This window comes from Bos taurus, chromosome 25, assembly GCF_002263795.3.
Source record: "Bos taurus isolate L1 Dominette 01449 registration number 42190680 breed Hereford chromosome 25, ARS-UCD2.0, whole genome shotgun sequence".
In the NCBI taxonomy this organism is placed as follows: Eukaryota; Metazoa; Chordata; class Mammalia; order Artiodactyla; family Bovidae; genus Bos; species Bos taurus.
Genome location: NC_037352.1, coordinates 1,052,175 through 1,072,834, shown reverse-complemented (window position 1 = coordinate 1,072,834; position 20,660 = coordinate 1,052,175). Strand labels below are relative to the sequence as shown.

The window sequence follows — 20,660 nt, the reverse complement described above, 5'->3', positions numbered from 1 at the left end:
CGCGGTCACATGGGGACCTGAACCGGAAATGGTGCCGGCGCACAACTTGGCCGCCGGAGGAGCGGAGACGCGGTAGGCGTAGTGGGCCCGGCTTCTCGCTATGGGCCGCCGGAGGGCCTCGCGCGGGCAGGGCGCGGAGGGCGGCCGTGCTCGGCGCCCAGCGGGCCGCTCCCTGGAGGCCTTCGCCGAGGAAGTGGGCGCCGCGCTGCGCGGTGAGTGGGGCGTGATCCTGTTGGGGGCCGAGGGTCGGGCCGCGGAGCCGCGCCTGAGGCCGGGTTCCCTTCTCTGCCCGCCGCAGCGTCCGTGGAGCCAGAGGCCCCTGAGGACCGGGGCGGCCCGGGCCCGGCGCAGCTGCCCTGCACGCTGGCCATGTGGGAGTTGGGCCACTGCGACCCCCGGCGCTGCACCGGCCGCAAGCTGGCCCGCCTGGGGCTGGTGCGCTGCCTGCGCCTGGGCCACAGGTTCGGCGGCCTCGTGCTCAGCCCCGTGGGCTCCCAATACGTGTCCCCCGCAGACAGGTAGGCTCGAGAGGACTGGGTGCGGGGAAACGGAGTGGGCCTGCTCGGACTCTTCTTAATTAGCGCCCAGCCTTGGCGCATCTTTCCCTTCAGGGCTCACCTGTTTGTGTTATCTGTCTAGTTGGCCCCCGTTGCCTAGGACAGAACCCAGGAGGTAGCAGGCAATAGTGAACATTTGTTGAGTGAATAAAAGCCTCATGGAGGAACAGCTTTCCCCCAGTTGCCTCAGATGCTTAGCCCGTGAGAGTCCTTGAATGATGCCCCTGAATCCCCAGGGCGGCCAGTCTCCTAGGACATAGCTGCCCTGGGGCCAGCACCCAGTTAAACCCAGAACCAAGCCCTACACTGCTCTTGGCAGACACTTGGTGGCACAGTCTGGGGTCGCTGTCATCGACTGCTCCTGGGCCAGACTGGATGAGACTCCATTTGGGAAGATGCGTGGGAGCCACTTGCGGCTCCTGCCCCACTTGGTGGCTGCCAACCCTGTGAACTATGGCCGGCCCTGCAGGCTGTCCTGCGTGGAGGCCTTTGCTGCCACCTTCTGCATCCTGGGTGAGTGTCAGGGCCTGGCAGCTGGGAGTCGGTGTGCTTTTGCTGCCAGTCCCGGGAGGAGCCTGACCACGTGCTGGGTGGTGGCCAGGGTTTCCTCCCAGCTCCCACTTTAGTCCTCTCCCTGAGAGGCGGAGGTGGAGACAGAACAGACCATTGGCCTCCAAGCACTTGTCAGGCTGTCGTCAGGGCACAACGGCCCCCAGAGCCCTGTTAACCCAGCTCATCCCCTGAGAACTTAAGGTCCACACGGAGGCTCAGACGGGCAGTCCCGTGAGACGCCCTGTGGGGAGAGGGACTTGGTGGGCTGCAGAGGGCTGTGGGCCAGTATTGGCGGGACTGTCAGTTCCTGGGGGGCAGGAGAGGGACTGTCTACATCCATAGGCTTCCTGCACCGACAGGCTTCTCAGACCTCGCTGTCATTTTGCTGCGGAAATTCAAGTGGGGTAAAGGCTTTCTGGATCTGAATCGCCAGCTTCTGGACAAATATGCGGCCTGCAGCAGCCCAGAGGAGGTGCTGCAGGCAGAGCAGGAGTTCCTGGCCCAAGCCAAGGAGCACCCCGAAGAGGAGGAAATCGGTGAGGCCTGGCAGGGACACCTACCCCCCAGGTGGGAGCCAGGACCCTCCAGGCCTGCCCCCTCCCTTGAGAAGCCCCGGGGTTGGGAAGACCTTCCTGCCACAGCTGTGAGACTCCTACTTCAGGCCGCTTTCCTCCTTGATTCTTCCATTCAGATCCCTTTGATGTGGACTCAGGGCGAGAGTTTGCAAACCCCAATCGGCCCATGACTGGCTCCCGGTAGGTCCCCCAGCGTCATGATAGCCTTGACTCAAGGCTCTCCTCCACCTCTGATCTCAGCCCCTCCTTCTGCAGGGTTGGGGACTGTCTTAAACATCAGGATGGTTTTCTGACTGCAGAGAAGGGAAGCTGGAGGGGTTTCCACTTTGAGAGGATGGGGAGTAGGAATCTGTCCTCAGCTTGGGGGCTCTGGTGAGTGAGTAGGTGTGTCGGGGAGGCCAGTGGACATACCCCTCTCTCTTAGGCTGCCCAGAGATGGTGCTGACAGTGACACTGAAGATGAGTCTGAGGAACTTGGGCCTGACCCTGACAGTGGGGGAGACAGCAGCAGCAGCCCAGAAGAGGAGGAGACTGCTGAGCAAGGGGCTGAAGCCAGGGTCCCCACAGAGATTTGGAAAGGAATCAAGAAACGGCAGAGAGACTGAAAGTCGCAGAGGTGTGTATTTTGGAGGCGGGGTGACGAGGACATCTGGAGATGGCAGTGGGGCTTGTGGGACACAGACGGGCCTGGCGGCCGCAGGCCGTGCAGCTGCAAGCAGGACTGGACTCGGACTGGGCTCTTTCCCGGCGCTTCTTACCCAGCCTTGCTCTGGGTCCTGCCTCAGAGCCCTCCCAATGAAGCTGCAAGCCAAGAAGACCCCCGCGTGAGCCTCTGCTTCTCGGCACTCGGCCTCTAGTGAGCCACATCCTGCCTAGAGAGCCTGGGGTGTAGAGATGGGACCCCTGGGTAGGTCTTGTGTGGACGCTGTGCATTCATGAAAAGGAGATGGCCAGACAGTTGGCACAGAGTGCCTTACACTAACCCAATCAGCCTGGCGTGACATCCTCAGCCTCCCACAATGACCGCAGAGGTCCCTCTCCTGGGCCTGTGGGCTGGGTGGGGACTGGAGACCTGTGGAGCTCTCAGGAGAACCCCTTCCATATGCCCTCTTGGAGCGGGGGGCATCCCCAGAGAAGGTGGGGGCGCTGCGGGTGTTCACCTCTCCCTCTGAGGCCTGGATTGTCCAGACTCCAAACTCAAGACCTTCCAGCCTCTCCGCTTAGGGAGACTCTGCCCTGACCCCAGAGAGGCCCAGGACAGAGGTCTTCCCTGGTTACTGGTGACATTTACGGGTGGACGATTCTATGTTGGGAGGAGGGCTCATGGCAGGATGTCAAACCACACTTCTAGCCTCTACCCACTGATGCCAACAGCACAGCCACCAATCACCAGGTGTGACTGATCCCCCCTGCCTAACGTCCCCTGGGGGCAAGGCCCCCAACTGAGAACCTTGTCTTAAGACCAGGGTCCTCCCACCCTGAGGCCGTGGAACCTGAGGGGAAATGGGAAGCTCACCTGGTGGCCAGGGCTCCTCCAGTCGGCTGTCCAGATCCAGTAGGGTAGGGCTTATTGGGCACAGTTCACAGCACACACCGCACAGACGTGGTGGGGCAGAAGGGAGCCGGGGAGTCCAGCCACGGAACACACACCATGAAGCGGGACAGGGCGCCATGGCCCAGCTGCACAGAGCTGACCACAAGGCGAGACAACAGCGCGGGACGTGTGGAGGGCTTGGCTCTCGCCCGCAGGGCTCAGGGGTCCGCCTCCATGTACTTCTCCAGCTCCCGGAGCCTCTTGACAAATTCCTGCGCCTCCTTGTTGGGGCGACCCTCCAGCATCCGAAGCGCGGACCTCACTGCGGGCGGGGGCGGGGGCGGTGTCAGTCCTGCTGGCCCCGCCCTCACTGCTCAGTCACCCTGGGCTCTGCAGGGGGCGGGGCCAGCATCGGCCCGGCTGGCCCCGCCCCGCCGGAAGCTCACTCACCCTGGGCTCGCGGCCGGCGCAGGTGCAGGGTGACCGGCTGGCTGGCCCTCGCGCTCCCTCCCACCTGGGGCCTCGCGACGCCGCCAACGCTGCCCAGGCCCAGGGCTGCCTCCCCCGCGAAGTCGTTAGTGGACAGCCAGTCATGGTCCATGACGGTGAACAGCACGCAGGCGCCACGGCGGCGGCAGGCCTCTGCGGGCACGGAGCTGCGTGGGGAGAGGGGAGGTGGGTCGTTATCTGGAGCCCTGCTCCCCACTCCGGGCCGGCAGGGTGGGGAGGGACACTCACAAGTAGAAGAGCTCGTCGTATACGGGGTGCAGCGTCCGGCTCTTGACCTGGGTCCTCTGGCTGCGGACCAGCGGGAAAAGGTGCGGCGGGCCCAGCTCCACGATCACAAAGGGGTCGCTTAGGCCTGGGGACACGGCTGTGAGCGCACCCCGCCGCCAGCCCCGCCCCGCCCGGTGGCAGCCCTCCCCACCGCTCGCCCGCACCGTTGGCGTCCAGGGGGAGCAGGTCGGCGGCGTGCAGCACCTCCACCGCCAGCCGCTGCTCGGCCGCCTCGTAGTGGCAGCGGACGCTCAGGCGCCCGAACCGGTTGTGTTCCATGGATCTCTGTGGAAAGGCCAGGAGCCGGTGAGACGAGCTCGGGGTCGTTGGGGGCGGAGCCTCGTGCGCGCACCTGGGCCGCACTACCTGCTTGAGCTTGTCCAGGTAGTACTGCTCGATGCACTCCCGCGTGGAGCACTGGTGCAGGCGCAGCTCCTCCTCCAGCCTCTGCAGGGAGGAGGCGGCGCCTGGTGTTACCGGAGCTCCTCACCGGCCCCATTTCACGCGCGGGGCGGGGCTGAACTCAAACCTGGGTCTCAGGTGTCCGCCCCTCCCCCTTCCTCTGTCAGAGGCCCCAGGGCCAAACCTTACCTTGTAACTTCCATCTCTCAGGCTCTCCAGGGGCAGACCCTGGCCCTCAGCGTGGAAAAAGTTGACCAGGGCCTGGGGTGGGGCAAGAAAGAAAAGGTATCAGGGCCGGGGTGGGTGCTGGAGACAGAGAGTGGGAAGGAATGGAGCCTTGAGCAGCACCCGGCCTGGGCTGTCTGGAGCCCAAGGCAGAGCCACTCACATCTGGGCCGTTATCAGAAGCTGCCAGGAAGCTTGGGGACATGAGGGCACCCAAAGCCAGACAGCTGTCAGAACAGGTGGCCCAGATGCTGCTGACTCAGCAGACTCAGGGAAAGAGATGCTGCCTGATGGCTTCCCAGAGGAGGAGTGTCTGGGCTGGGGACCAGGCCGGAGGGGGGCGTGCAGGTGGAAGGGTCAGCAGTCTTATTGCCAGGGGGCAAGGGCAGAGGGGCCAGGAACCAGGAGTTCAGGCAGGAAAGGCTCTTCCATGGGGCCCTACCTCCAGTGTGAAGTGGAAGCGCCCGTAGAAGTCGGCAGACACGTCTCGGTTTGCTCCCAGAGCCTGCAGAATGGCCTGCAGCAGCAGCTCCCAGAGGGCCTCCAGCACCCTGCAGGATGCTCAGCATCTGTGACCCGACCATGGGCCAGCCCTGCTCTGCCCACCCGCCCAGGACCATACCTGTTAAGGTTTTCCTTCACCAGTGAGGCATTCAGCAGAGCCAGTTTCTCATCCAGGTACTTCAGAAGGGGGGCCACGGCCTGCAGGTAGGGTCCTCAGGCTAGGACTGGGCCCCAGTGCACACACGCATTCCCCACCAAGCCCAAGACCTCGCTGGCCGGGCACTCACCTCGTCATTCTGGATGGAGTCCGGCGAGAGGCTGACGTGCTGCACATACTTCCTGACGTCACCCACCATCTGTGGGAGAGCAGGAGAGTGGTGCTTAGCAACGCGGGTGCAGGGAGGGGCAGCTGGCTCCTGCCCCAGCCCACCGGCCCTGCCACCTTGGAGGTCAGGTGTGCTGTCACGGTTCGGGCCTCCCGCTGCAGGTCCTCGTCCAGGGCCTGTGTGCAGCTGAGCAGGGGCCGCGGGAGCGTGCCCTCAAGCCCCGCAGCCCCCTCCGGCCACGCCAGGCCACGCAGTGCCTGGCCAGCAGCCTTGCGGAGGAGCTCCACGTCGTTGAGGACCACACAGAGCTGGGGAGGTGTGACAGACATGCGTGGGCTGGCAGCCGGGTGGTGGCCACCCCAGGCCTCCATCCCCCACTCCTGCGCCCCCCCTACTCACGGGCTCGCTCACTGCCTCTCCAGCTGCCCCAGGCTGAGCATCCACCTTCTTTCGCAGCAGCTCTGTGTAGAAGAGGGCGGCTTCACACAGGTCCTGGGGTGGAAGACGGGGGCTCAGGAACTGTGGGCCATGTCCCTTCTGCACCCAGACCCCAATCTCCTCCTGGTGGGTAGTCCCCACCTGGCTGAGCTGGGTGCCTAGTGTCTGGGCCTGGGCGGGGTCAGGCCATGCCAGGCAGGCCCACAGCTCCTGGATGTGGCTGAAGCAGAGGCTGGCAGTGGCCGCAGAGCTGCTGTGCTTGGAAGAGGCATCCATGGGCTCCAGCTAGGAAGCAGGAGGAGGCCCAGGTTGGGGGGAGCCCAGATGAGCCCAGCCCCCTCAAGTCTGAGAGCTCACTCACTGTGTCCACATCCACGGCTCCCTGAAGCCTCCACTTGGTTTGGTCCCGCAGCACCTGCAGCCAAAGCTTCACAGCAGGCAGGAATGGGGCATGGATGCCGGCCAGGGCGAGGGAACGGCTGTCCCTGCAGTGGGAGGCCCGTCAGCGCTCACCCTGATCAAACACCTTGAGCCAACATGTCCCAGGTTCCCAGCCTGCAGAGGCCCTGGGGAGACTGCACAGAGAGCCCTCCAAGAGGAGACTGGAGGACAGGTGGGGCAGGGCACCCACCGGCCCGGAATGCTGCTCCAAAAGCGCTGGATGTCCGCCAGGGTCAGGTAGAGCTCAAAGAGCCCCAAGGCCACCTCCAGGGTCATCTTGGGGCTCAGCTCCTCTGTCAGCACCCAGGCCTCTTCAGCCACCTGCCCAGGAGGGTGGACTCAGGCTGGTGGCAACAAGGAACCCCAGGCCCCTTCCCAGCCAGGGGGCTCTCCCCACGCCCCCTCCTCACCAGACGCTCCAGCTGCCGAAAGGTGAGGGTGAAGAAGTCGACCTTGATGATGCTGCAAAGGACACACCTCAGATACCTGCTCGCCCTGCTCCCCAGCTGGGTGGTGGCACTTTAGGGGCTGGGTGCAGGGGCAGCAGGGAGAGCCCTGGCCCCACCTGTGGAAGAGGCTGGCGTAGATGCCGTAGCAGGACTGCAGGTCCTCGTAGATGGTGTCAGCCAGCTTGATCAGCCCGGCGAGGCGCTGTGGGCCTGGCTGCAAGGAGGCCCAGCACACTGACCTTCTGGCCTGCACTCACCTGTGGCCGCGCACCTCCCCTGTGGCCACGCCCCCCCCACTCTGCCACCACACCTGCTCACGAGGACTTTGGGTGTTCAGGAGCTTGTCGAACCACTCACGGTTGCCTCTCTGCAAGGGAAGTGCCGAGGAAGCGTGTTGGGTGGGAGGGAAAAAGGGCAAGTGTGTGTGGTTCCACAGGTCCAGCCTGAGGGCAGGGGCACGGGCAAGGATGGGCAGTTAGCTCAGACCCAGCTACCAGACGCACCTTCAGGGCAGCAGCAATGTCCATGTTTAGCTCCGTCTCGAAGGGGCAAATCTCAAACGAAGGCTGGAAGAGCTGCAGCTTGCCAAGACACCTGGGCGAGGGGTTGCAGCTGACTGGGGGCTGCCCCACCCAGTCCCCCAGCCCCAACCCCCACCCACAGATGAGTGGCTGCACCCACTTCAACAGCAGCTCCAGGCGGTACACAGCTGTGCTGTTAGTGGCAGGAAAGTAGTCCCGGAGCTGTCGCAGCAGCTGAAGCCCAAACTCAGAGAAGGCAGAGAAGCTGTCTGCCAGGCCCTCCTCCTGAGGGACAGGGCCCTTCAGAACGGACGCTGAGTGCCCGCTCCTCGTCAAAAGCAGCCGGTCTGCAAGGCCCTGCCCTGAAGAGCACCCTCCCTACTACGGGCCTCCAACCCCACTGGCCTCGCCCCGGTGCCCTCTCCAGCCTCCACAGCGCCCCCTGGAGACACAGACGCCCCCAGGGCCTTCGCAGCACGAGCTGCGCCTCCTTCCTTGCGGCCCACTCCCTCCGCTGCTCGCGGGGCTGAAGCCGCACGGCCTGCCTCCCGCGGGACTCCCTCTTGGTATCGCACAGCCCTGTCCTGGGACCGCACAGCAGCTGCTCTCTCTTAAGTCCCGCGCTTTGTCCGCTTATTTTTAACCCCCTACCACTCCCACAGGCTATGCACCCCAGCAGGGCAGGACTCTGGCGGTCCTGTCCCTGCTTGTCCCAGCCTGAACAGCCCCCCGGCACACCCTCCAGGAGCATTTTCATGCGAGCCCACCTGCTCCTGGGGCAGCGAGCCCGCCTCCTCCCAGTGAGCCTGCAGGTCTTCTAGCAGCCCCAGCAGGTAGCCGTAGTCCAGGGTGCGGGTCTGATGGTGGCGGCTGCTGACCTGCCAGTGCCTGCGGGGCCCCAGCCCAGGCTCAGGGTAGCTGCGTCAGGGGCCCGACCCAGCAGGGGACCCGTGCCCCTCCGACTGATAGCCCCACCCCTTCCCAGACCCCGCCCCCGCCCCGCCCCGCCCCCTGCGGCAGGCCTAGCCCACCTAGCCCCGTGCGCCTAGGCCCCACCCCTCGCGACGCGGCCCCGCCCACTCACAGCACAGCCAGCTGCAGCGCCGACAGGTTGCTCTGTGCGCCGTGCAGACAGAGCACGGTGGCCGCAGGCCCGCTGAGCTCGCCACGCCAGCTGCTCGAGTTGGGCTGGGGGACGGGCTGGCCGTGGGTGGAGGCGGGAGACCCCCATCCCCTCTCGGCCCCCAGGTCCCTGGCCTCCCCGCCTCGCCCTCCCCAGCCGCCCCTGGCTGGCCCTGGGGCCGGAGGTTGGCGCTACCTCCTCCGCTCGGTGCTCGAACTGCAGCAGACGGTTGAGCAGCAGCAGGTACGACAGGAAGCCCGACCGCCCACGCTGGCTCATGTTCGTGTCCCTCTGGAACGCAGGGCCGGCTGGTCAGTAGCCCTTCCCGAGCCTATGGGCTGGGGTGCAGGGCTGCAGGAGGGGGGCCCTTGGCTCCCACCTGTGTGGTGATCAGCTTGAGGATCAGTTGGCAGTCACCCTGCACCCGGGAGGCGCTAGAGCGCGGTTCCAGCTTGAACCAGCGGTCCTCCCCAGCCACAGGCACCTCCTAGGGGAAGGGAGTTCAGATTGGTGGTTCTGCCTAACGCTCCCTCCCTGCACAGACTGTCTCTGGGACGGCAGGAGAAACAGGCCTCTACTTCCCACTGAACGCTGGTGACCAGCACAGGGGCGCTCAGGGGTGCCTGGACACTAGAGGTTCCTGGAGGCTGTCCCTCCCCACTTGCAGCATGATGTTCCCCCAGCCCCAGCTCAGGAAGGATGGGAAGCTGCTGGGGTATCACGGGACATAGCAGCAGTGGGGCAGGACTGCTGCCAACACCAGGTGGGACACCCAGGAGCAACCATTCGGCAAGCAAAACTGCCAGCCCACTCACCCGGACGGGTATGTTGAGGCACCCCAGGAAGTCATCAGTGTGGTCCTCCGTGGGCCCCGCTGTCCCATTTGCGCGGGCAGACTTGACAATCTGTTTGAAATACCTGGGGGCAGCAGGATGGCTTCAGGCCTGTGGCCCCTGAGGAGCCCACACCCGCTGGCCCCTGTGTGTGGGAGGGTCCTGCTGCCCCACCTGCTCACGCCCTTCAGGCCGATGACCTCATTCAGCTTTCTGCACGCTTCCACCAGAGACACATCATCGTCGTGATCCCTGGAGGGAGTGGGGGGCCTGGCTTGTCTGCAGCTCAGCCTGGCTCTGATTGCCCCCTCCCGCTCCGCCCAGACCAGAGGCGCCCGCACCCCCTGCCCTGCAGGGCACAGGGGCCTCTACCAGATGTCCAGGTGCAGCTGGTCTGTGCCCACGTCCTCGATCTCACTGTAAGGAGAACAGAGAGGTGCCCCGGAGGGTCCAGGTGATGCCCTGCCCGGTGCTGGGGCAGGGACAATTTCTGAGCCTCAGTCTCCTGCTCTGGAAAGTGGGCACAGGACCAGCCCTTCGGTTCCCAGGGGCAGGCACTGAGACCACCTATGGGTGCAGCTGCTCCAGGACCAGCCGGCACCGCCGCAGACCCCGCCCAGCCACCCCGCTGCCCAACTGGACAAGGGGCCTTACAAGAGGAAGTGCTCCTTCCACACGGGGTTCAGGGTGCTGCTCTTGACCTCGGTGACCTGGATGCACTTGGCTGGCAGTGGGCCACCTCGCTTGCTGCCCTTGCGGAAGCTGAAGCGCTGTTCCTTGTGCGGGCTAGGCTCCCGCACGGCGCCTGAGGCCGGCAGGATGCCCAGCATGCAGTACGGGTCACTGAAGCCTAGGAGATGGTGGGTGCCTCAGTCCCAGCCCCGCCCCCGTGGCCCCCAGACCCGGCTGGCCCCCCACTCACCGTTGGGGTCTTTGGCCAGCAGGTTCTTGGCACGCATGACGGAGACTTTAAGGGCATAGGTGGGTGCCTGCAGGTGGGGGGCAGTGACGGTCTCTGGGGCTCGGTGTGGGCCTGACACGGCTGGCCCTGCACCCCTCCACCCTGAGCCTCTGCCCACAAGCACTGCGAGGGCAGCATCTGCCCATCGGGCAGCAGCCTCACCTTGGCCTTCTTCACGCGCTCCACAGCCACGGCGTGCTCCTCGGGGCCGGTACCAAACACCTGCAGGCCGGCAGGTGTGAGGCCCAGGGGCCCTTGAAGCAGACCAGTTACCATCCCGGGGGCTTCACGGGGCAGGGGGAGCACACGCAGCAGGAAGAAAGGGGTCTGTCCTTCCTACCTTTCTCTGTGTGTCTGTCCATCCTTCTGTGTGAGTCCTACATCTGTCTACCTGTCTTTTCCAATGTTCTTTGTAGCTGTGTCCATCTGTGTGTTCTTCTGTTTGAATGTGTCTGTGTGTCTGTCCACCTTTCTGGGCATGCCTGTCAGCCTATGTGTGTCTGCCTGAGCACCTGTGTGTGTATTATGTACGTAGGGCAACTCTGTGTGTTGAGGCGACAGTAACACAAGCAGGTGGGGAAAGTGTCTCAGCCACCCCCAGAGACAGTGGGGCCGAGCCAGCCGAGTGGGCGGGGCCTGGGGCTCACCTGCTGCAGGTAGCTCAGCAGGGCCTCCTCGTCATCCACCTGGTCGGGGCCCATGGTGCCTGCGCGGTGAAGGACCGTGTACAGAGCCTCCTCGTAGAGCATGTCCACCTGTAAGTGGGGACGTGGGCCCTGAGTCCCGACTGCAGGGGCTCTCGGCTCCTCGGACGCACCCTCTCTGCCCAGCCCCCAGCCGCTCCTCCCACTGGCAGAGCCTGGTCTCTGCCTCTGCGCCTTTGCACCTTTGGGGCCTCCACCAGGGGTCCCTCCCCACCCCTGACCTCTGCTCACTCCCATGGGGAGGTCGGCCCACCCTCCCCAGACACCCCCACCCCCTTACCTCCTCTTGGCTCAAAGTTCTCAGGCCACGGCTGGGGTCCACGGGCTCTGCGGGGGCAGGTGAGCTGCTGCGCAGCAGGACCTGTGAGGGGCGCCGGGGGGTGAGGGTCTCCGTGGCTCCCTGGCAGGGAGTGCTCCAGGGAGGGAGGGAGGGGAGCACGGAGCAGCTGCTGGGGAGGCCAGCCCGGGCCCATTAGGGGCAGTAGGGCCCGCAGTGTCCGCACCTCAGGGCACGGGAGCCCCTGTCTGCCCTCCCCCTTCTTCAGGATGAGGCGCATCTGGGCGAAGAACTCCACACCATCTCCGGGTTTCCTGCAAGAAAGGCCACACTCGGGGTCAGCAGACCCTCCAGACACTGCAGCTCAGAGCACGTGCCAGCCCACATGACTCAAAGGGATCCCCGGGTCTCTGAACAGCTGGGGGTGCAGTGTGATGCCCTCCACAGCCTTGGGTTCAGAGCCTCCTGGGCTTCCCCCAGGGGCCGTGCTGGTGTGTGAGGTCAGGGGAGGAAGGGAGTGGGCTGGGGGGCACCCACCAGGCCCCGGCTGTGGGCTCCGGCGGGTCGGCACTGCCGCTGGCCGGCTCCTCCTCCGTCCTCCGGCGGAAGGATGGGCACACCTGCACCTGCCTGAGCACGCTGCTCTTGATCTCCAGCAACGTGGACATGGCGGGTGATCTGTGGGCAGAGAACCCCGCCTTACTGTCCCCTGTGGTCACATCAGGTGCCACCCTGAGCAGTGACAGAGGTGTGACCTGGAACTCAGAGGTGCTTACTGCTGGGGCCATGGGCTCCAACCCTCCCAAGGCTGCAGACTTGCTCAGTCCAAGCCCTGCCTCCCCGCAGGTTTGGGCTCCCCAGACCAGAATGATTCGGACTGAGCTGGTCTCAGGGGACACACAGGCGGGGGCCGCCAGGCCCAGCCCCCATTCCTCCCTTGGCAAGAAGAATTCCCGTGCCCCAGGGTGACATCTAGGCTACTCCAGGCAGGATGCTGCGTGGTGGCTCAGTTGCTATGGCAACACAGGCCCTGGGAGCAGACAGGGGCTGCGGCCCCACAGCCCACACTTTGCAGAAGGGGAGTGGGACCTGCTTGGGGGACACCTTCCTGTCCAGGGGGCCCGGCCCTGGGACGCCCCTGAGGGGCGCACGGCTGTCACTGCTGACTCCAACCCCCTCACACCTTGCGGGTGCTCGTGCCCCCTGCAGACCTCGGGGGGAAGCCACCAAGGGCCCTGCAGTCCGCCTCTTCCACCCCGTGACCTGGCCCAGGCAACTACCTCCGGCCTTGGCCTCCCGATACCCCTGCCCCCACAACGTCTCACAAGGTGGTCTCATGGTCTCCTGTTCCCACGCTGAAAGTCAACAGGTCAAAGCAAAGACCCTCTCCTGCGCCACCTCTGCCCCTCAGTGCCACCTATTGGGCTCCCTGGCCCTGGCTTGCTGGCCTCTGTGTGCTGGACACGCCATGTTCCCCTTGGCTCACCTGGGGACCTGCCCACTGCCTGGGTCCTGTCCTTGTCCACTCTTGAGGGCGCCCCCCGCCACCCAGGCCAGGCACGTCAGCCAGAGCCTGTCCTTTTCATTTGACAAAATAGGAAATGGGGACCCCGCCAGATCCAGCTCTACTTGCTGGGCTCTCACAGGTCCCTGGCAGTGGGGTAGCCAGGGAGACCCACCCCGCCCTGTGTGCCCACTGCCAGGGGCCATGTGAGTGCTGGCACGTCCTCATTTATAGCCTTGACCTTCTCCCGGATGGTCACCCTCTGCTGGGACAGCGGGGCCAGGCACACCTGCCACCTTGAGGGTCCAGGACAGACTTTTCGAGCAAGCCGGGTGTATCTCTGGGGGGGTGGTGCCTGGGCTGCCATAGCCGGTATGTGACCCCCGCCAGCTCTCAGCTCCTCATCTCAGTCCCTGATCCTCCAATCCTGGAGCTGCAGGGCCAGGGGAACCCATCCGGCCAGACCCGAGAGCTGGGACAGGAGGAGGGGTGCCTCGGCCTCCAGCAGCCCTGGGCCCCCTTCACGCCAGTTGGTGCTTGCCCCAGGGAGCCCCTACCCCTGCTGCGGGCTCGGCAGCCCAGAGAGCTGTGAGGTCCCTGGGGGCTGGGTGTCACGGGTCCCCTTTTCCTCTCTAGCTCACTGGAAGACGCTGCTTCCCCAACAGCCCCCCAAAGCGAGGGAGCAGCCACTGCTTGAGCTGTTGCCAGGGTAACCGCCAGCTGCCTCTACGTGTGACGGGGGCTCCAGGGCTCACAGTCCCGGAGACAAAGATGACGCAGGAGCCAAGTGGCCTGAGCTGCAGGGTGGGAGGCTTTCTTGGTGAGACGAGAGTGTTCAAGGCAAGGGGGGCCCCCTCCTCAGACCAGCCCTGGATAGGAAGTGACACTCTGCTCCCCGCACCTAGACCAGGAAACCGAGACCCCAGGCTCATGAAGCCCAGGGTCAACCCAGGCAGCAGGCAGCCCGGAATAGAGTCACGGCCTCCCAGGCTCTGGCATCCAGGCGCTAAGCTCTTGGCTCGTCCTGAATCCCAGGTCCAGGCGGGCCCCTCCCTGCTCCCATCTCAGCCTGTGCCCAGGAGGGAGGCAGCAGCGGTGTCCGGATGCAGAGGCTTTTCCTGGGAGCTCAGAAGCCCTCTCTGTCCCCTGGGAACCCCTGGGCTGCCTGTACAGCCACAGACTCGCTGCACCCGGCAGCCTGGGCCCTGGGGCCAGCCAGCACCCACTCAGAGCTATCATGGACAGAGAGCGTGGGGCCGATCTCTAGGGAGCACTCACTGGCTGCCAGGGGCTCTCGGCGTGCATGGGGCAGAGTGAGCAGGGTACAGGCTTCAGGGGACCCCCTGTCTGTCTGACAGACCCCAGAGGACTCCTTCCTGAACTTTTCGTGTCTCAGTCCCACCCAGGCCTGGCCAGAAGCTCTGAGCAGGAAACACCTGTATCCCCGCTCAGGCCTGGCCACCAGCTCCAGTTTGTCCAATGAACAAAGCGAGGCCAGCCAAGGAGCTGGACGCCCTACAGGCACCAAGACCCAGACGAAAGCAATAGGCCTGCTGTGTTTCAGGGCTGTGCCCAAGGCCTGGGGTTGAGTGGGAAAGGATCACTCTGCAAAGTGATGTCACTCGCATTTCACATCCCAGTGATGGGGTGACTTGCCCAGAACCCAGGGCTCAAAGCCCAGCTGTCTCTGCTAGCCCACCTGGGGGCTAGCACTGAAGGAGACAGGTCTGAAGCAGTGGGGCTGAACTGGAGAGCCAGCCTGGTCTTCTAGAAGAATCCCTAGCAGCCCACTGGCCGCCCTGAACGTGAATCAACACCCTCAGGGCGCTGGGGCCGCTCACTGAAACCGGTCCCTGGGGACTTAGGGGTAGGGCATCCACCGATGCTGCCCCTGGCATGTGTAAGGGGGCAGCAGAAGGTCTGGCCTGGCCACCTGGCTCTCCCTGCTGCCCAGCCCAGCCCCCAGCTGGCCCCCTTCACTCTCCTAGGGGGTTTCCGGCTGCCCCCCTCCGCTGACTCCCTGCACAGTGCTCCCCTGCACACAGTGCGGCCGCAGTGCGTCCCGCAGCCCGCCTGCAACGCCTCTTAGAAGCACTGCTCACTGGGATCTCCTCCCCACCCAGTCCAAGGGAGGGGTCTGAGGTCTGTATTGTAAACAATTCCGCGGGCGGACCTAGAGCTCTGAAGCCGGAGACCAGCAGTAAAATGTTGGCGAGATGCTTCTAGAATGAACGCATTTAAAATGAAGTGCCCGTACGATCTTCCTCAGAGGTCCCCTCCCACCTGGCCAGCCGGTCCCTCTGACCTGCTCACCCCTCCCACTTCTCAGGGACAGGCTCCCAGCTCGCCCCTTCCTCCCGACCCCCGCTCGGACCTCGCCCCCACCCCAGTTCTGTCGGGGTGCTTCTCTCATTGGTGGGTGTTCGGTTCGGGGACAGTTTGGAAGCCTGGAAAGGGTGTATTTTGGGGGACCCACCCAGACGCCGGGAGGAATTTGGGGAAAACAAGGGGTCCTGCCAGGATCCGGAGGAGGGGGAGCGGGCTGGGCTCAGGGGCGTCTTAATCGCTGGAGGGTGGACTGGGAAACCCCGTGGAGGGTCTCGGAGTCTTCGGTCCCCGCCCACCTGCGGCTTCCCCCGGGGATAGGGCTCCGGGTCTGAGCGTAGTGACCCTGCGCATGTCGGGGGGGTGGGGCGGTGGTCTTGGAGCCCCGCGCCCTCCGCGGCTGGAAGGTCTGGTTCCCCCGCCCCTCTGCAGTGCGCACCGTCTCCCGCTCCGAGGCTCCGCTCCTCCAAGCGCGCGCCGGCCTCGTCTCCCCGGTGCCGACGGCGCGTCTTGGCGACCTCCCGGCGCCCCGGGGTGGCGGCGAGCGCGGTCCGCCGGCGGGGCGCCGGGCTGGGCTTCGACGGCCGGGCAGGAGTCCGCGGCACTCACCGTGGGCAAGGCGGCGGGGGCGCGGGGACGGGGCTCCTGCGGGCGCCGCACTCGGCGCCGGCTCCCGGGTCGCTCCAGCGGTGCGACCGCTCGCTGCCGCCAGCGCCCACGACTGAGCGCCAGGGGCCCCGCGCCCGGGCTGCAGGGGCCGGGGGCGGGGCTAAGCCTGCTCGCCCCGCCCCGCCGCTCGGGGCCCGCTTCCGTCCCGCCCCCGCCTCCCTCGCGCCCCTCTTCGCCCCTGCCCGCGCCGCTAGGGGCGCAGGGCGAGGATCCACGTGCCCCTAGTGCCCAGCCCGCGGACCCTAAGGGGAGGGGGCTCGGGGATGCCAGTCAACCCACACGGGGGTACTGAGCCGGAGCAGACCCGCTCTGCGTCACGACCCCCTCTCGGGGACCCCAGGGCAGACAAGAGTTGCGGAAACCGAACTGGATACGCCCGGGCCGCAGCGCAGACTTTTCTGGAAGGGTTGTGTGGTCATCTCCAATGTTGCCCTCCCAGCCAGCAGTTGGAGCTTGGAGCGGGCCTGGGCCTGAGGACTCCGCCTCCGCAGTCCCAGCCGCTCTTCTCAGAGGGGACAGCCCGCACCCCGGGGGGTGCCTACGTGTGCTGCAGGGGTCAACTCAGAACGCCCGCAACAATCCTGGTCACCGAAAGGGCCACCGACCCCACGGCCCATGTCTAGCCACCTGCCAGGTTACCCCGACGGCTGGAACCCTCTCGAGCTGTTCCCAGCCTATCTTTGGCGCCCCTCCACCGCGCCATGGTCACCTGGGGAGCCCGTAAAAATGGCTGGCTGAGCCCACCGGGGCCTGCTGACTCCCAGAGCCCAGGCTGGGCCTCGCCATCTGAGGCTTCTCCCACCCCAGCTGAGAACCCTGCAGGCTGCTCACATGCGCGGGCTCCCTGGATCCCCTTCCTACCTTTAGTAGACCCTGCTGGACCCTCAGAGCACCTTGTACTTGGGGGATCAGACTGTGGTTTGGAGAAGTTTTCACCCCAAAGGACCTCGTCTCTAGTGGAGGGACTCTAGGCTGGCTGGGGATCAGACAGACCTGGAACCCACTTCTGCTCAGCCCCAGAGTAAAAGAACGGTTGGCTCTGGGAGGTCAGGGCTGAGCTGAGCGGAGGAGACCCTGGAGGAGCAGGGTTCAGCACAGAGCTGCATGCAGGGAGGCAGCTGTGATTTCTCTATTCCTTGGTCTGGAGGGGACAAGATGCACTCCTCTCACCCCAGGAGGGGGTGGACAGTGCTTTGAGAGGGCGGACAGTGCTTTGAGAGGGCCACCACCTGTCTTAGCTTCTAGACCCAGACTCATGTCTGAGCCGCCTGTACCTATCTGTGCAGGATGAGACACAGAACCACCTGGGTTGGGGAAAACAGACCTGCAGGGAGGGGGTACAGCCCTGCAGGGAGAGGGGCAGCCCTGCAGGGTGTGTTCTACTGCTGGAGGCTCTAGTTCCAGGTCCTGCTTCCATCTTGACCCAGCACAGCCGGGCAGAGCGGGTGGGGGAGCTTGGGAAATGCACAGCAGCTTTGCACAAATGAATCAGATGAGCAGGGGAGGGGGCTGGACCCCACACCACCAGCTGCCCCTTGGCTTCTACAGGGGATAGGAATGGGGTCAGGGCAACTAATGTCCTTCCCTGAGGATCTGGCAGGTCCTGAGCCAGGATCTTGTAGCTGATGCCCCCCAACCCCTGCAGTCTTGCGTCAGGTTCTTCCAACCTGTTGGAACAAACATGGCTTGGTTGCCATGGTGATCATAATGGCTTTGGGGTGAAGAGATGAGACTCTGCAGCTGCTGTAAACAGGAAGTAAGGAGGGGCAGCTGCCAAGGGAGGGGGCCCCTGCTTGAACCCCCATCCCATGCCCAAGGGGAGCCAAGGGGCTGGGGGCCAGAGCCACCCTGGAGATGCACCAGCCCCCAAGACTAAGACCACAGAGGGCTCCTGGAGACCTCACCACTCTCTTTTGCAGGTGGGGAAACAGGCCCAGAGAGGGGAAAGGGATTGTCCAGGCAACAGGCTGGGTACCAAGCCCAACTCAGGGCCTCAGTTTCCCCAGGAAGGCATAACCCTCAGACCCTTCCCTCCACTGACATTTCCTGGGGACGGAGTGATGGTCCCATTGGCGCCAGCCCCTTCAGTGTCTCCTGACTTGTCCTGAGGCTGGAGTCAGGCCCTCCCGGGTCATAGTCCTGCCCTGCTGCCCTCCTCCGGCACCTTGGGCCTTTGCTTTCCTCATTTGTCAAACAGAAATAGCAGCAGCAGCGGAGCCCAGCCCTCAGCAGGGGCTGGGAGCCATCCTAGAGAGGAGGAGCAAGTGCTGGTTGAGTCAGTGGCAGCTCCTCCACTCCAGGGGAGAAGAAGTGGGGGCTGTCACCGGGGACCCTCCAGGGGCCTCAGGAGGGGCTCTTTCCTTTGGGGACTGCTTTGGCCTCAGCAGGTTGAAAGGGTAAGCTTGTCCTCGTGTGACCCCACAGCAGGCAGAGGGCAGGGAGGGCGCCCCTGGCCCCAGCCTGTGCCCCAGACCTCAGGCTGAAGGATCTACCTGGCCCCAGACCCCCAACGGCACTAGGAGCTCGAGGCGCAGTGAGAGGGCAGCTCGGGGCATGCAGGGGCGTCAGGGCACAAGACACCCTGCCTGTGGGTGTCAGGGCTTGGTGGGGCCCCTGGGGAAGTGGGTTTACCCTCAGGGCTTGGGCTGGACAGGATCTGGCAGGCAGCAGGTGGGGCTTTCCCTCCTTAGGGCCAGGAGAAAAGCACCAGGCTCTGGGTCGCCACCCTGATGGCTGCTGATGGGCAGGGACAGGGGGCCGCAGAGGTGAGGTGCATCCTGTGAGGCCAGGGCACCACCATCATTAAAAAAAGGTATTGATTTGGCTGCACCAGGTCTTGGTTGCCACATGCGGGATCTTCCATCTTCCTTGCGGCACGTGGAATCTTTAAGTGCAGCACGCAAACTCAGTTGTGGCAAGTGGGATCTAGTTTCCCGACCAGGGATCAAATCCAGGCTCCCTGCAAGGAGAGCTGGGAGTCTTGGCCACAGGAAGTCCCCTGCCATAGGTTTAATAAGGCATGAATCCCGCCCTCTGGGGTCAGCCTCTGGAATTGCAGGCACAGGTCCTAGCATTCTGACCCCCACACCAGTGGAAGGACTGTGGCAGGCAAAGTAGGGAGGGAGGTGGGCCCCAGGGAACTCCTGGGCGCATGGCCAAGGGGTTCAGCCAGGGTCCCTCCCTGCTCAGGGCTGGAGGACCCTGAGGGACTGCAGGAATCTGGCCTGGGTGCTGGTTCTGCCAGCAGAGGAGGCGGCTCCAGTTAGGCGAGGGTCCGGCCCAGGTGTGGCCCCTGGCCTGGGGCACTTAGCAGAAGCCCATCGTGTATGTGGGGGGAGGGGGTCCTGCACCTGTGCAGGTGGGGCCTGTGCAGGGCTGGGGCTACGGGACCTCGAGCCCGAGGTTTCCGTGGGGCTGCAGGGGGCACAGAGCAGCCCCGCAGTCAGGCTGTATGGGTATCTGTGAGGCTGGGCCGATGGGCTGCAGGCTGGGAGTGGGCCAGGCGCCTGCTCCTCTGAACACACCCCTCTGCACGCGGGAGGCGGAGGCACTTGTACTGGCTCTGGGACCCCCGGTTCTCCCCTCAGGCAAGAAAGACCACCTTGGGACGGGTCACCTGTGAGAGGCCCGGGGAGGAAGGACCCAGGCCTGGGCACTGCGACTATTTTTTGCTGCTCCCTTATTACTTTCTTTTTTTTTTTTTCTGGTTGTCAAATGATCCTTTTTTTTTTTTTTTCCTTTGCAGTTCTTAACTAGCGGGGCACTCCACTGCGCCACTGTTGATATCATCTATGATGTCATGAGGGTGGCGGCCATCAACATTGCAGCCCACAGACTGGGCGGTCCCCAGGATCTCTTTAATGGTTCCAGAAAGTTCTCTAGCTAGAGACCGATGCCGCATCTGCCGGGCAATGTTGACGATCTCATCAAAAGTAATGTTTCCACTGTGCTTAATGTTTTTCTGCTTCTTTCTGTCCCTTGGTGGTTCCTTCTAAGTGTGTTAGTCGCTCAGTCGTATCCAACTCTTTGCAACCCCACAGACTGTAGCCTGCTAGGCTCCTCTGTTCCAGAATTCTCCAGGCAAGAACACTGGAGTGGGAGCCATTCCCTTCTCCGGGGGATCTTCCTGACCAAGAGATTGAACCTGGGTCTCCCACGTTGCAGGCAGATTATTTACCATCTGAACCACCCAGTTTCCCAACTGATGCCTGAGATTTCAGGCCAGGTGGCAAAGCCCATGTGTCTGAGAACTTGGGGTGGAAGGGGCCCAGTGCTCCCGCCCCTCTGCCCGGCCCACAGCCTCTGCAGACAGGACCATGGTGGTCTGGAGGCCTCTAGATGAGCCTCCTGAATCGCTGGGGCAAGACAGCCACAGACTCAGCACCAGTGTCACCTGGGGACAGACCTGGACCAGCACTCCTTGGGCCTCTCCCTGCTGGAGCTGGCTGAGACCGGTTCGAGCCAGCCCAAGTCAGTATTCAGGCCCTCCAACCTGGCAACTCGTCGTCATGGCAACCCCAAGCAGGAGGCAGGGCCTGGTGCATGGTGGGAGGGCCTCGGGCAGCTGGGTCAGGCACGAGGGCATGGTGATGGCTCAGCAAGGAGAGTCCAGGGAGGTCAGGGGGTCCCAAGAACCCAGAGCCCAGCCAGAAGCCACAGGGGCTCCACGTACAGGGGTTCCTGGGGTAGCAGTGTCCAGCCTGTCCTGTGGTCAAGTTCTCCTGGAAGCCCCGATGTGGGTTCCTTGCTCGGAACAGGCTGCCCTGAGCCTGTCCTGGACACGCTGAGGACTCATGCGCACCTTAGCACCCTGGGACAGCGTCCTGGCTCCCTGGGGAGGGCCACCCTGGTGGTGGGAACAGCCCCACGTGGTGGGTACCTGCTCCAGCAGGCGAGACTTGGGGGACAGGGCCAGGGGTCAGCACCGGACGCAGGCTGCCTGCGCACTGACCTCGAGGTACAC

The 20,660-nt window shown here is 64.4% G+C and overlaps 2 protein-coding genes across 4 annotated transcripts; one reads left to right on the top strand and one right to left on the bottom strand.

Moving 5' to 3' along the window:
- The first annotated feature begins 46 nt into the window (after window positions 1–46).
- Window positions 47–2,499, top strand: TSR3 (TSR3 ribosome maturation factor). Its single transcript, NM_001098911.2, has 6 exons — window positions 47–212; window positions 299–518; window positions 877–1,070; window positions 1,469–1,645; window positions 1,801–1,864; window positions 2,109–2,499. The coding sequence occupies exons 1-6, from the start codon at window positions 101–103 to the stop codon at window positions 2,287–2,289; spliced, it is 948 nt and encodes a 315-aa protein (NP_001092381.1). The 5' UTR covers window positions 47–100; the 3' UTR covers window positions 2,290–2,499.
- On the bottom strand, window positions 2,287–15,746 carry BAIAP3 (BAI1 associated protein 3). Of its 3 annotated transcripts, none has more exons than XM_059881482.1 (35): window positions 15,638–15,746; window positions 11,737–11,877; window positions 11,426–11,513; window positions 11,203–11,283; window positions 10,866–10,973; window positions 10,381–10,440; window positions 10,180–10,246; window positions 9,912–10,107; window positions 9,630–9,674; window positions 9,432–9,509; window positions 9,240–9,342; window positions 8,804–8,911; window positions 8,620–8,715; window positions 8,386–8,489; window positions 8,069–8,189; window positions 7,462–7,586; window positions 7,284–7,374; window positions 7,091–7,147; window positions 6,897–6,994; window positions 6,742–6,793; window positions 6,522–6,652; window positions 6,252–6,375; window positions 6,032–6,175; window positions 5,852–5,944; window positions 5,569–5,760; window positions 5,414–5,482; window positions 5,245–5,324; window positions 5,065–5,173; window positions 4,587–4,658; window positions 4,362–4,442; window positions 4,160–4,280; window positions 3,957–4,080; window positions 3,669–3,874; window positions 3,201–3,540; window positions 2,287–2,485 (listed from the first exon to the last, which is right to left on the bottom strand). In XM_059881482.1, the coding sequence occupies exons 2-34, from the start codon at window positions 11,865–11,867 to the stop codon at window positions 3,437–3,439; spliced, it is 3,459 nt and encodes a 1,152-aa protein (XP_059737465.1). In that variant the 5' UTR covers window positions 11,868–11,877; window positions 15,638–15,746; the 3' UTR covers window positions 2,287–2,485; window positions 3,201–3,436. The 3 variants fall into 3 exon arrangements, with proteins under 3 accessions (XP_059737465.1, XP_059737467.1, XP_059737464.1); XM_059881484.1 differs by lacking the exon at window positions 15,638–15,746 and adding an exon at window positions 15,468–15,566; XM_059881481.1 differs by lacking the exon at window positions 6,032–6,175 and having other exon boundaries at window positions 15,638–15,720.
- Window positions 15,747–20,660: the final 4,914 nt, after the last annotated feature.